The 13,351-nt window shown below is 59.6% G+C and overlaps 1 protein-coding gene across 6 annotated transcripts; it reads left to right on the forward strand.

The window, feature by feature from the left end:
* The first annotated feature begins 70 nt into the window (after positions 1-70).
* TEPSIN (TEPSIN adaptor related protein complex 4 accessory protein) lies at positions 71-10,446 on the forward strand. Of its 6 annotated transcripts, none has more exons than XM_025859950.2 (13): positions 71-178; positions 1,161-1,233; positions 1,521-1,622; positions 1,765-1,858; positions 4,159-4,226; positions 4,407-4,485; positions 4,640-4,711; positions 5,558-5,767; positions 6,940-7,117; positions 7,229-7,342; positions 7,415-7,493; positions 7,738-7,872; positions 8,846-10,446. In XM_025859950.2, exons 2-13 carry the CDS (start codon positions 1,189-1,191, stop codon positions 9,392-9,394), a joined length of 1,725 nt encoding a protein of 574 aa, XP_025715735.1. In that variant the 5' UTR covers positions 71-178; positions 1,161-1,188; the 3' UTR covers positions 9,395-10,446. The 6 variants fall into 6 exon arrangements, with proteins under 6 accessions (XP_025715735.1, XP_025715732.1, XP_025715733.1 ...); XM_025859947.2 differs by having other exon boundaries at positions 77-178; positions 1,531-1,622; XM_025859948.2 differs by having other exon boundaries at positions 77-178; positions 1,531-1,622; positions 5,558-5,752.
* The last annotated feature ends 2,905 nt before the right edge of the window (positions 10,447-13,351 follow it).

Here is a 13,351-nt window from a genome sequence, read left to right on the forward strand (position 1 = left end):
GCCCCTCTTCCGGGTCGTCGGCGCCGGGACCCGCCCCACGCGAGCGATTGGCCCTCTGGGCCAGGCGCGCGCGGGGATTGGAGGGGGTCCGGGGCCGGGCCGCAGGCGGGGCCGGGAGGTGACCGGCATCATGGCGTCCACGCCGCCGCTGCGGGACCGTCTGAGCTTCCTGCACCGGGTGAGTGCGGGCGCCCGCTCGGTCCCCGCCGGTGTCTCCTCCCAGGCTCGCCCACCCTGCCGTCCCCACGGACGCGGCGTGGGCGGGTCACGCCAGCCCTGCATCCGACTCTCCTCGGGCAGTGCGGCCCCGGGAACAGAACCCGAACTGGAAAGGCAGCTGGGGGCCCCGGTTTCTGGTTTTTTGCCCAGCCCAAAGCAGCCTGGCAGAAAAACACAGCCGCGGAGAGAGTCCCAGATAGACCCAGCCGGACACCCGGGACGTCCCTAGCCCGGGGGAGAGCCCTGAGCTCGGGTCGCACCTGCGCCAGGAGGACTGAGGGAGGAGTGGGGCTGGGCAGCGCCCGGGCGGCTGTGTGTGGGTCAGGATCCCAGCCCCGCGCCGGCGCGGGGACAGGTCCTGTCCTTCGGAAGCCTTAGCTTCCAGGAACGGCCTTCAGGCCCTTGAGAAAGTCGCTGCTGGCGCGTGGGAGACGCGGGTTCACGATAGCGAGCCTTTTTCAGTAAAGGCTCCAGGAAGCAGAGGTGGGGGCCTGTCGTCGGTGTTGGCCAGGACAGAAGCAGGTTCTGCTGGTGGCTTTGAGCTTTCTCGGGCAGGTGTTCGTGGGGCTGGGCCGTCCTGAAGCAGTCCCCTCAGTTCTGTCAGCGCAGAGCTCCCACTCCGTGCTGGGGGTGTCACGGTCCTACGAGTCTCTGCAGCTCCCCTTTGTGGACAGATAGCGTGAGTAGGGCCCACGCACACAGCGTCACACGATCTCCAGGCACCTGTCCTTGTGACACTGGGCAGCGGCGATTCAAACCGTAGTCCGAGTAAGCACCTCGCAGAGTCCACGCGTTTGTCGTCCTGTGTGTTCCTGAGGTTTTGCGTCCTGCCCCTGTACCGAGGCTCACGCTCCCCCCACCCCACGCAGAACGAGGTGGGAATGGGTGTCTCCATTTTATCCCCGTAATGCTCACTCATCAGGGCTCTCGCTCCTTTTCAGCTCCCGATTCTTCTGAAAGGAACGGCAGATGATGATGTCCCGTGTCCAGGCTACTTGTTTGAGGAGATCGCTAGTATCCTTCCTCGTCACCCACATGCGGGGCCCTGGAGCAGCTCGTCCTGTCTGGAGGCCTCCCACAGTTCCTTTACTCTAGAGACCAAGTGTGGGTGGGTCCAAAAGCCACATTACTGGCGGTATGGGGCCCAGGAGGCCCTGGAAGCCCCAAGCTCTGGAAACCAGGGCCTTGGGTGGGTGTTTTCGGGAGGACTCACGAGACGTCTGGTGGCAGGAAGGCCTGGTTCTCTCCCCCACCAGGCCCTAGTGTGGCCAGGGGTCAGCTCGCTCCTTCCCTAACCCAAGTGTGTGCCAGAAATCTCCCACGAGTCCCTGGGCAGCAGCCAGTGCCTCTTGGAGTACCTTCTGAACCGTCTGCACAGTGGCTCCGGCCGAGTGAAGCTCAAGGTGAGTCCCTGCACAGCCCCCGCAGACCCTTCCCTGAGTCAGGGCCCCAGCTCCGGCCAGTGGCTGGCGAAGCAGGAGGACGCAGCGGGATGTGTGCAGGCTGCTCTCGGGGCCTGTGCCACCCCATGTGACTGTCCCCCAGGTGCTGAAGATCCTGCTCCACCTGTGTGGTCATGGCTCCTCGTCTTCCCTGCTCATCCTCAAACGCAACCCCGCCTTCATCCAGGAAGCTGCAGGTATCAGGCACAGGGGGAGGGCAGCCAGGGTCCCTCAGCCGACCGCCAGAGGCAGCCCCCTGCAGCTCCAGTCTTGTCTCCAGCACCCCACCCCCCAGCCCCCACCTTCTCCTTCTGGCCATCGCTGCGTCCACCGCACGGGGCAAAGTGGCCTGTTTCTGCCTATGTGCCCTGCCAGGCCTTGGCAGCCCAGACCTGTCTGCCCGTTTTAGTACCCGGCACACCACAGGTGCTCAGCAGGCGTCTGCCACCTCCCATGTCACGGTCTCTGTCTCCTCCCCAGGGCTGCTCCTTAGGGCCCGAGACAGGGAGCATTGTGGGCTTCTGCTTCAGAAGGTCTGCAGGAGACCATCAGGAGAGGTGGGGCTCTGGCCTGTCAGGTTCTGACGCCACGTCTCACCCCCACCCCCGCTCAGGCGGGGGGCTGTCACATATCTTTCTTCCTACCTAGGGCTTGGGGGGACGTGGCCTGAGACCTTCTCCTCGGGTAAGGCAGGAGTCCTGGTTGCAGGTGGTCTCGGGGGCATAGCACCCACAGACTCCACTACATGCCCTGAGTGAATCTTTGGAAGGGCTTGGCCTCCAGGCAAGAACCATGCCCACCGAGCTGTCCCTGAGAGGGGAGCACCGGAGAGTTGCTCTTGGCCACCTGGTGCTCAGAGGGGACTCTCATGCAGCACATCCTACCCGCCAGGTGCTAGGATAACACCCCATACCCTGAAATCACTGTCGGCCCTTCACCGAAGGCAGGGCTGAGTGAGGGTAGGCACTCAGGTCCCCGGAGAGCATCACTGCACAAAACCCAGACGCTGCCCCAGGTGTCTCTCGGGGCCTGTGCTTGTCCCAGCGAGCTCCCCAAAACTTGTGCACGGAAACGGCATACTCGTCGATTCTCGCCGGCTGGTGGGTTTCAGCGGTGTCAGCTGTGGCCCATGCAGGTCGTCACTTCCGTCCTCCGCCCCCAGAGCACGGGTGGAGCGGCTTAGGTTGTGGCAGACACTAGTCCTCTGTTGGCAACGAAATCTCTCTCGCCACAGGGCGACTACCAGTTAGCAGTCTCAGTCCGCCATGCCCTGAGCGCCGGCCCCGGGGGACGGTGCCACCGGCCGTGGGGAGGTGGGGCTGTGACAGCAGGAGGCTCTGGGGCAGGAGGGCTTGCAGAGGACTGCCTCGGCTCGCACAGGAGGGGCCGGGTGCCATCCCTTGTCCACTGGTGGTTCAGCTTCCGGCCGTCAGTCCTGGCTGGGCCCGGGGGCCGATGTGTGCACACGCTGGGCCACCTGGCAGGGTGGAGACGGGACGGCACCGGGGGGGGGGGGGGGGACGTGAGGCGCGTTTGTGACAGAGAAGACGGGGAGAGCCTGGCGTCGTTAAATTCTTTTATTTTTATTTTTATTTTTATTTTTTTATTTTTTTAAAGATTTTATTTATTTATTTGAGAGACAGTGAGAGAGAGAGAGCAAGCACATGAGAGGGGGGAGGGTCAGAGGGAGAAGCAGACTCCCTGCTGAGCAGGGAGCCTGATGCGGGACTCGATCCTGGGACTCCAGGATCATGACCTGAGCCGAAGGCAGTTGATTAACCAACTGAGCCACCCAGGTGCCCTGCGTCGTTAAATTCTAAGGAAATTTTATCTGCTCTCACTGACGCCTTGGGAGGCAGAGCTTGAAGGCTGTGTTAAAGAATGGGGGTTTTATTGTTAAGTCCCTGGAAATCTGTAGAGTTTGAATCGGATGAGACTTGGCTCGTGTCCCCTCCGCGTGGACAGTGGGTCAAGGGAGGTACCTAGGCCGCCAGGGCAGGAACTCAGCTGAGAGAGACAGCAGTGGGGTTGGGGAGAGGGGCCCCCTTGTCATGCTCTGCAGGTTGAAACGCGGGCCTGGCTGCTGTGCACATGCGCGAGGGGGCAGTCTGGGGCTGCAGAGGTGCGGCCTTCACGGGCCAGGACCGTGGTGTGGCTCTGAGAAGCAGCCTGGGGCAGTGGGTCCTGGACAACAGGCTGTGGGGGCTCCCCAGGCTTGGACCAAGGAGCAGAGGTGTTCTGGGGAGCGGCAGATTCCCCAGGCTGGTGGTCGCCGTAGGGACTTGGACTTGGAAGTGATGTCACATGGGGGATTTGAGGTCAGACCTTTGCTTTAGGAAGCTAATCCGCATCCTGGGCATGCTGGGGTCACCTGCGAGGGGTCGGAGCTCTAGGGGCTCCGGGGGGGGGGTGCCTGGGCTGGGATGGGCTGCAGCTCAGCACCCCCGGGGGGGTCAGCAGTGCCCACTCAGTGCTGTCTTTCTGGCTCTGCCCGCAGTGTTTTCAGGCCCCCCAGATCCTCTCCATGGGAACAGCTTGTACCAGAAGGTGCGGGCGGCTGCCCAGGTGAGTCTAGGACTCAGGTCAGTCCCAGGACGGCAACGGATGTTTCTTCTTCTCCCACCATCCTGGACCCTGGCTCTGCTCCTGCTGCAGGACCAGATCCCCTGAACCTGGTCCTCAGAACCGTGGGCACAGGGGACAGCAGCCAGACTGCACGACCTGAGCACCCTTCTCCTTGTCTAGGACCTGGGGAGCGCCCTGTTCTCTGACACCTTGTCACCTCTGCCTCCCTCCCAGCTGCCCAGGGCCCTGCCTCCAGCAGGTAGGCAACCGTGTCCGTCCCTTGCACTGAGTCGTCCCTCTGGGGAGGGCTCGGGGTCCCTGCTCCCCACCTGCCGTCCCTGGCCAGCATGCTGCTCTGCGCAGGGCTGGGGATGGGTGGCCATGCTTGCAGCTGACGTGGGCCTTGCCCGCAGGCATGGGCTCGCAGTCCAGACCCCAGAGCGCCCTCCAGGGCTTCGGCTACAGCAAGGAACGGGGCCACATGGGTGAGTGCTATGGGGGCTCTTGGGTGCAGGGGTGAAGGCCTGGCAGCTCGGGCCTCCCGAGGCATGGAGGGCAGTCTGGCCGGACCAATGTGCCCGGCGCCCGCGGTTTTCTCTGCCCAGGTCTGCAGGACAGCAAGGCAGGGCGGGTCTGCTTCACCAGTAAGCGAGAAGTCAGGCTGAGCCTCAGTTGCACGTGTGGGCGCCCAGCCCCTGGCTCCTTCAAGGGCCGGAGGGCACAGGTCACTGGGCCTGGCTGGGACGGAGGCGACGCTGAGCAGGCGCGGTGCTGGTCGAGGGTGGAGGCAGCTGTCTCTGTGTGCGGGGCGTGCACTCGAGGCCTGCTGCGGTGGCCTGCGTGCTACCCATTCTCTTCATGGCTCTCAGACTCCCCAGCACTTGGGGAGCATCGATTCCTAAAGCATGTCTGGCTTGGAGGTCTTGTCTCTTCCTAATGGGGGGTGGTGACAGTGGTTGGTGCCTGTAGGGCACTCTTGGGAAAGGGCATGAGCCACCGTGGGGATTGTGAGTTCCAGCACAAGCAGCACCTTAGGAGGTCCCCTGCTCCCACACGGGGCCATGGGGACCCAGGGGTGTGGCTCTGCCGTAAACTGTGGAGCACCAGGCTCCATCAGGCCTGTAAATATACTGAAGCAGAATTCCCCAGGGAAGTTTCTAGGAGGATCCATATCCCCCCCACGTGGCCTCTGCTCTGTAACTACAGCTCAGATCTCGCCCTTTCAAGTCCTGAGTGGGAGGAGTATCTCCTCCTGGGAGACACGGGAGAGCATGGGGTACGGGACCAATGAGGGCTATCACCTTCCCCCTCTCCCTCTCCCTCTGGTGCAGGCTCTGCGGGCGAGGGCTTCTTCTCCACCATCCAGAAGGCTGCAGAGGTGGTGGCCAACGCTGTGCGCCCCGGGCCCGAGAGCCCCACCACCCAGAGGTCCCTATCGCGGGGTGATGCCTACCAGCCTGCCATGACGCCTTCAGCCAGCCACGGTGGCCAGGCTGCTGGGAAGCCGCTCTCCAGAGCCCTCCCAGGTGCCCGAGGAAGTGGTGAGACTCTTTGGGGGGGGTCTGGCTTTCCCCTGCCAGGGTCTGGGTGAGTGGCTCTTTCCTGTCCTCTGCTCAGGGGAGAGAGGGCAGTCGGGAGCGAGGGGCAAGACTCCTTTGGTCGCAAGAGCCCCTGGCTCCCGGCTCAGGGGGGTAGCAGTCGAGGGGCTGGGGAGGAAGGCAGTGTGCCCTGCATGGGGTCACGGAGTCCCGCTCTGCTGGTCCTGCCATGACTCAGAGGTGGCATGCCATCCGATGCTCTCTTGGCCGGGTGGCGCTCCCACAGAGCCTGCCACCAACTTGGCGCGCATTTACTGTGGTCCCTGTGGTGGCTTCCTCGTCATACGAAGATTACACACGGCGTGTAGACGCTGCTTTGCCAATCTCTTGCCGGAACCTCGGGTGTTACAGCTCCAGAGCGGGTGGGGCTCCCAAAGGCTCGTCCTGCTCAGATACAGACCCAGGACCCCAGCCCAGCTTCTGCTGGTTCAGCCAGGACAGCAGGGACTCTGGGGCCAGGGCCAGCCTCCACAGCACACACATCCCACTGGGGGAAGTGGGCAGCAGCCCAAGTGGATAACAGAGCCGGGTGTGTGGCCAGGAAGGACCGCTCAGGACAGGCGTCAGGGTGATCTGAGCCTCTGCCTGTAGCAGAGGCTTCTGGGAGTTCAGCCGGCTTGAAGGAAGAATGTCAGGATTCCCTGAGAATTGCGTGCCACCCGCTTGGGTCCTGCCCCTCCTGCCACGGGCCCGCACCCACCTGGCCTTGGGTGCCCGGCGCTGCTGGGTCTGCATGAGCTGGCCTGAGGACAGGCATGTCCTGGGCATGCTCTGCTCCGTCCCGTGTCACTTTGTGCCCAGTGTTTTGTTTTTTTTTTTAAAGATTTTATTTATTTATTTGAGAGAGAGCATGAGAGCGGGGAGGGTCAGAGGGAGAAGCAGACTCCCTGCTCACATCAGGGAGCCCGACGCGGGACTCGATCCCGGGACTCCAGGATCGTGACCTGAGCCGAAGGCAGTCGCTCAACCAACTGAGCCACCGAGGCGCCCCGTGCCTGCTGTTTTGTGGGAGCTCAGGCCCTTCCCTGGATTTCCTGGTCCGGGTGCCCTGGGGAGGGAGGGTATGAGGCGGGTCAGAGGCCCCTCAATCTCAGCCCCAGTCCTGTCTCTTACAGTCCTGAGACCCCAGCCTGGGCAGGCTGGAGGGGGCTGGGACGAGCCAGACAGCAGCTCCAGCTCCCAGACTTCCTCCCAGGAGAACGGCGACCCGAGCAAGGCCTCGGACTCAGGCAGTCGGTCGGGCAGTGACAGTGCCTCGGCGGCTAGCCAGGCACCCAGTGACCTGGCAGAGCGGTGAGTGGGCACCATAGGGCACCCTCCTGGTCCTTTTTCGGGTCCCACCCTTGGGGGGAGGCCTGACCTGGAGGGGTCTTTTTCCAGCCCTGACCACTATGCTCCCAACAGGGTTGAGGCCGTGACCCTGAGTGACTGCCAACAGGAGCAGAGCCTGGTCCAGACTGTGACACGTGGGCCACGCGCCTTTCTGAGCCGAGAGGAGGCACAGTGCTTCATCAAAGAGTGAGTTTCCCTTCTCTCCCGGACCCCGGCCTCAGCGCCCGTGCCCCACCTCCTGATTGCCCTTTCCTGCAGGTGTGGGTTGCTCAACTGTGAGGCCGTGCTGGAGCTGCTGACCCGCCACCTGGACGGGCCCAGCGAGTGCGTGCAGATGGTGAGGCCCGGCCCATGGGGGGAGGGGCGCGGTACGTGCAGGTGCAGGGGAGCAGGTGGGGGTAGCTGGTGGCCTCCTCACAGGGGGTCTGCCCTGGGCAGGAGGGGGAATGAGCACAGGATTCCAGGGGGCCTGCCCCGGGGCTTCCCCAGCTTGGGGCTGCCGTTGGGCCAGGAGAAGGGGAGCTGGTCAGATGGGTCTCCCTCCTGGGGTGGACCTTGCTGACCTTCTGTGTGCCTGGCAGAGAGCCCTGGGTGCCATTGCATCCCTGGGGCGCACCGACCTGCTCTCCCAGGAGCACATCCTGCTCCTCACCCGGCCGCGGCTACAGGAGCTCAGTGCAGGCAGTGCCGGACCTGTGACCAACAAGGCCACCAAGGTGGGCAGCAGCCGGGGTGAGGGGATGCCTCAGCAGCTCTACACCTGTCCGTCCAGCCTCTCCCAGGTGCACCTGCACACCCCTGCTCCTTGCTGCGTGGGACAGCGCGCGCCCTTAGAACAGCAGCTGGGGCCCCCGGCCCGTGGCACTCCAGGCTCGCTGGCCTCCTCCTGGTTCCTGGAACCTGCCAGTTCACCTGCCTTACTGCTCAGTAGCTCTGCTGTGCAGGCAGCTCCCCCGACCACTCGACTCAGCTCACAGGCAGCCTTCTGTGGGAAGCCCTCCTTGCTTGCTCGGGTGGATTTACCTTACCCTTCTGTTCTCCACCCCGTGCTTGGCTCCCCGGTCCTTTCCTGGCTCCTGGAGGGCAGAAACGGTTTCGTTCTTCCAGAGTCCCTTTTCCACTGATGACTGAATGGTGTGCAGGCTGCCTGACCCTCACTGGGGAGCCTCTGGGCAGCGCCCCCACAGCCAGGCCCCAGCACCTCCTCTGCCTGTTGGCATCTCTGGCTTCTCCATTCTTCTGTGCCCGCGGAAAACTCAGATCCTTAGTTGCTTGTCTTTCGGTTGTCTTTTGTCAAATAATTAGTGACCCAGCGACACACGAGCCCCAGTCTTTGTGGGATTTCTGGGGACGAGAAGGCGGGAGGAGGCCTTACGTGCAGCAGTGGGGAAGGACCAGAGGGTTTAAGGCCCGTTCTTCCCTCGGTGTCCCTGGCAGTTGCTGGCGTGGCGCCCAACCACCTCTCCCCGTGCTGGCTCGTCATGCAGCCAGGTTTGCTGACGGGGAAGATGTCGGTCACGTGACAGCAGGCGCGGCCGTGTGTGGGTGCAGAGGGCATGGCCGGTGTCGAAGCAGGCGGGGGACGACGGGAGGAGGAGCTCTGGGCAGGGGTGCTCGGGAGGGGGATGTCTCTGTGCCCCCAGGGGCGCACAGGAACCCTCAGCCAGTCCCCTCTCCTTCCACGTCCAGATCCTGAGGCACTTGGAAGCCTCCTGCCGGCAGCGGCCCCCTGCCCGGAGGCCCCCAGCTGAGCCGGGCCCCGCTGCTGCCCACGTGGGCCCGTCAGACCTGCTGACTGACACCGTGCCTTTCGCTGGGAGCCAAGCCTTCCTGCAGCCTCTGAGTCCCACCCTCTTCCCGCCCAAGGGCTCTGTGCTCCCCCCTCCCCAGGATGGCTCTTCCCTCTCAGTCCCTGGGGATGCCAGGGAGGTGGAGAGCAGACTGGCGGGTTCCAGAGAGCAGGGGGCCCCATCTGAGTGGAGCCCGTTGGGCACAGGCTCCCCAGAAGGAGCGCCAGAACTTAGCCCGGGGCCTAGCAGCTGCCTGCAGAGCCCGGCAGCCAATGGTAGCTGCAGCTCCTTGTTTGCTGGAATGGAACTGGTGGCTTGTCCCCGCCTGGTGGGGGCCGGGACTACCACAGAAGGGCCCCCCCAGGCCCCCTGGACATTGTCACAGAAGGTGGCAGTGAGAGAGCCTCCTGGCGCAGAGCCATCAGCTTTTCCGTTTTTAAACTCATGACTTGGCCAGCCTGGGCCACACGTGGAGTCCTCATGGCCCCCGACCTCTCACTCCCAGGACCCTGTGACTTTGTGTTGTCCTGTTTGCCCACAGCCCCCATGTCCCACCAGGAGTGGTTCCCTTTGGGCGTCTGCAGCCGGCCCTGCTTTCCCTCCGGCTGCTTCCCCTCACTCGCAGAGGACAAGGGACAGGAGGCGGCTCACGAGCCGATCGAACAGCCACTCGTCAAGCCTGGACGATACGCCAGGAGTCCACCAGCCAGACGGAGCCAGGCTGCACCGTGCAAAGGAGTCCAACGGGGGCCAGCTCCCAAACGTTTTCCTGCAGGAGAGGATGGACCCCCCCCGCCACGGGCCCTTGTGGGTGTGGTGGCCGCAGGGAGAGCCGTGCCGGTTTCTAGGCAGAATTAGGAGCTGAGCGGCTTGTTCAGATGGGCAGCTGTGGGCCTGGACTGCTGGGTTTCCTGCCATGCAGCCGTCTGGTCGGGTAGGGTGACCACGCCATCTGTGTGGCCCCATCTGGAAACAGGCCCCTCTCCCTGCGGCCAGAGGGATGGGGGGCGGGAGCTGTGGGGCAGAGGGTGCAGCATGGCCTGCCTGGACGGGACAGGAGGGGAGGCCTGACTCCTCGCTCAGAGCGCACACGGGCACATGGAGAGGGGCCCCCAGCTCCACTGTGGAGGACGCGACAGGAGACTGAGCCCAGGCCATGGCTCTTGCCAAGCTGCTAGTGTCTCCAGGTGACTGCAGAGAGGAGGGCACGGGCCTGCCTCAGTTTCCCTCCATGTCCCCTGTACCAGAGACTAGCTGTTTGGACTTGAATCCCTGTAGAGCAGGCAGGCTTGCAACAGGGCCTCAGCAGTGTGGCCCTCAGGGGCCCCCTGGAGACCCACGCCTGCCTCGCAGAATCAAGGCTTTCTGTGGACGTGGAGCCACTGCTTGGGTCTTTATGTTTGAGCTCAGATCACTGCCCCCTTGGTGTCCTGCTTCCTGCAGGCTGCCCGGGGCGGTCACACCACCTAAATGTCCTAAGTAAACGCTAGCGTTCCCACAGCCACGCTGACGCTGTTCCTTCCTGTGTGTGCGTGCGTTTCAGTGACAACAGCATTAAGGGGCACACTTAGAGGACTTCCTTTGTCCTGTCAGAAAATGCTGAGGAGAACAACCCAGCGGGGCCGTCTGGTCCTTCGGTGTTAACTGTGAGGTTTTAACTATGAAATTAAGTTTCTGAAGCAGGTGCGGGGCTCTTCAGGTTCTCTCTTCCCACCTGAGTGTCAGGAATTTGTCTTCCACGGAGCTGGTCTGTTCCACAGATGCCGGCTGTCTGTAGGATCCTTCATTGCTCATGTTGATGACTTTTTCCCACTCTTGGTTAGGCTGATTAGAAGTTTGTTAATAATTTTTTCAAAGAAAACCTTTGGTATTATTTTTTCTACTGTGTTTATGTTTTGTATTTCATTGCTGTTTGCTCTTTATTATTTCCTTCCTACTGTTTTGGGTTCATTTTTTCTTTTTTTTTTTTTCTAGTTTCTTTAAGGTGGAAGCTTAGATGATTGATTTGAGACCTTTATTATTTTTCTAACATTAAAAAATTTAATGCTGTAAGTTTTTCTCCAGACACTGCTTTGATTGCATACCATGAATTTTGATAGTTTTATTATTTTTTTAAAGATTTTTATTTATTTATTTTAGACATAGAACAAGGGGAGGAGCAGAGGAAGAGGGACAAACAGATTCTGTGCTCAGTCCCACGACCCTAAGATCATGACCTGAGCCGAAATCAAGAGTTGGACAATTAATGGACTGAGCCACCCAGGTGCTCCTGATAATAGTTTTATTTTTATCTAGTTCAGAATATTTTCTAATTTCCCTTGAGATGTCCTTTTGTCTAATGGGTTATTAAATGTGTTTTTTTCCCCCTGTTATTAGGCTTTTAATTCTGATATAGTCAGAACATGTTTTCTATAACTTCAGTTCTGTTGTTCAAGATTTGAAACTTCTCTTGAAGTTTAATGGCCCAGAATATATAGTTTATCTTGGGGAATGTTCCATGTGCACGTGGTCTAGAGAACTCCAAACCGGTATCCTTCATGAACATAAGTTTTGGGGTTTTTTTTTTTATCCTCAACAAGATATTAGCAAAATGAATCCAACAATATATAAAAAGGTTATTATGTCACGATAAGTGGAGTTTATCCAGGGATGTAAGGGTGGTTCGACCTCTGAGTGTCAGTATAATTCCCCAAATTAACACATTTATGAAGAAAAATCACATTTTATGCAGAAAATGCAAGAGACAAAATTCCAACATTTCATTCATGAAAAATACTCTTTGCAAATGAGAAATATAACAATTTCTTTCACCTGGTCCCAGAGCTAATGTCATACTTAATGGTGTAGGACTGAATGCTTTCCCCCCCCCAAGATTGGGAACAAGGTAGTTCTATCCATTCTAACCACTTCTGTTCAGCATCGTACTGGAAGCCCTGGCCAGTTCAATGAAACAGGAGGAAAGGGGGGCAAATACATTGGAAGGGAAACTTATTCACAGACATTACTGTCTATGTAGAAACTCCCATAGAATCTACAAAAATTCCTAAGACTGATTAGTGGGTTTAGCAAGGGCACAGGCTATGGGGTAAATCATACTACCAACTGTATTTTTGCATACTAGCAATAACACCATATGCTGAAAAATAGAGGAGACTGATGGAAGAAGTCAGTGAAGGCCTAAATAAATGGAGAGTTATACCATGCTCATGGATTGGAGAACTTCATATTCTTTTTTTTTTTTTTTTAAGATTTTATTTATTTGAGAGAGAGAGAAACAGCACGAGAGGGGAGAAGGTCAGAGGGAGAAGCAGGCTCCCCGCTGAGCCGGGAGCCCGAGGCAGGACTCGATCCCGGGACTCCGGGATCATGACCTGAGCCAAAGGCAGTCGCTCAACCAACTGAGCCACCCGGGCGCCCTTCATATTCTTAAGACGTCAGTTCTCCCCAAATCCATCTACAGATTTAACATAATCCTCATCAAGGGATGCTGGGTGGCTCAGTTGGTTAAGCGTCTGCCTTTAGCTCAGGTCATGATCCCAGGGTCCTGGGATCGAGTGCCGCATCGGCTCCCTGCTCGGCGGGAGGCCTGCCTCTCCCTCTGCTTGTGCATGTGCTCTCTCTCTGACAAAATCTTAAAAAAAAACAACACCGTAATCCTCATCAAAATTCCAGCTGGGTTTATTTGTAGATGGTGACAAGCTGATAACTAAAATTTATAGGAAAAGTTAAAATAAATTGAATAGCCAAGGTAATTTTGAGAAAAGAACAAAAAGACTCCCACTACGTGATTTGAAGATTGACTGCCAGCAGCACTAATGGGGGGGGGTGGTGGTGAAAGTTCCGACAGATCAATGAGCCAGTGTAGACAGTTCAGAGACAGACCCATGCAAATATGGTCAATTGATTTTCCACAGAGGTGTGGAGGTCCTTCAGCGGAGAGAGGCTAACCTAACAGATGGTACTGGGATAATGTGGCATCCATGCACACACACACACCTCGTCCTGTACTTCACACCTTACACAAAATCTCAGTTGAACCATAGACCTAGATATGAAACCACCGCACGGTCTTGACAGACGAAGGGCAGCGGGCCCCGGGTGCAGGGTCGGTGACCCGGTCCTGGGGCAGGGCTGCCTGAGAGAGGGCACCAGCGTGCCTCCGGGACGTGCAGGTGCCAGCTCTAAACGGAGGTTTGTCGGGAGGGGGTGTGCAGCAAGACCCACGTGTTCAGTGGTGCCTCAGCCAGGAGGGAGCCTGGAATCCCGTGGGCGGGTGGGGAGCGCGTGGGCGACCGGGGACGTCGTGGGAGCCTGGGGGACGGTGTGGGTGACCAGAGATTGTGGGCGAGCGGGGGCGCCCGGAGACGCCGTGGGAACCCGGGACCTCGTGGGAGTCCGGCGACGG

The sequence above is a fragment of the Callorhinus ursinus genome, unplaced genomic scaffold (genome assembly GCF_003265705.2).
Source record: "Callorhinus ursinus isolate GAN/ISIS: 27379988/994484 unplaced genomic scaffold, GSC_fseal_2.0 scaffold68, whole genome shotgun sequence".
NCBI lineage: Eukaryota > Metazoa > Chordata > Mammalia > Carnivora > Otariidae > Callorhinus > Callorhinus ursinus.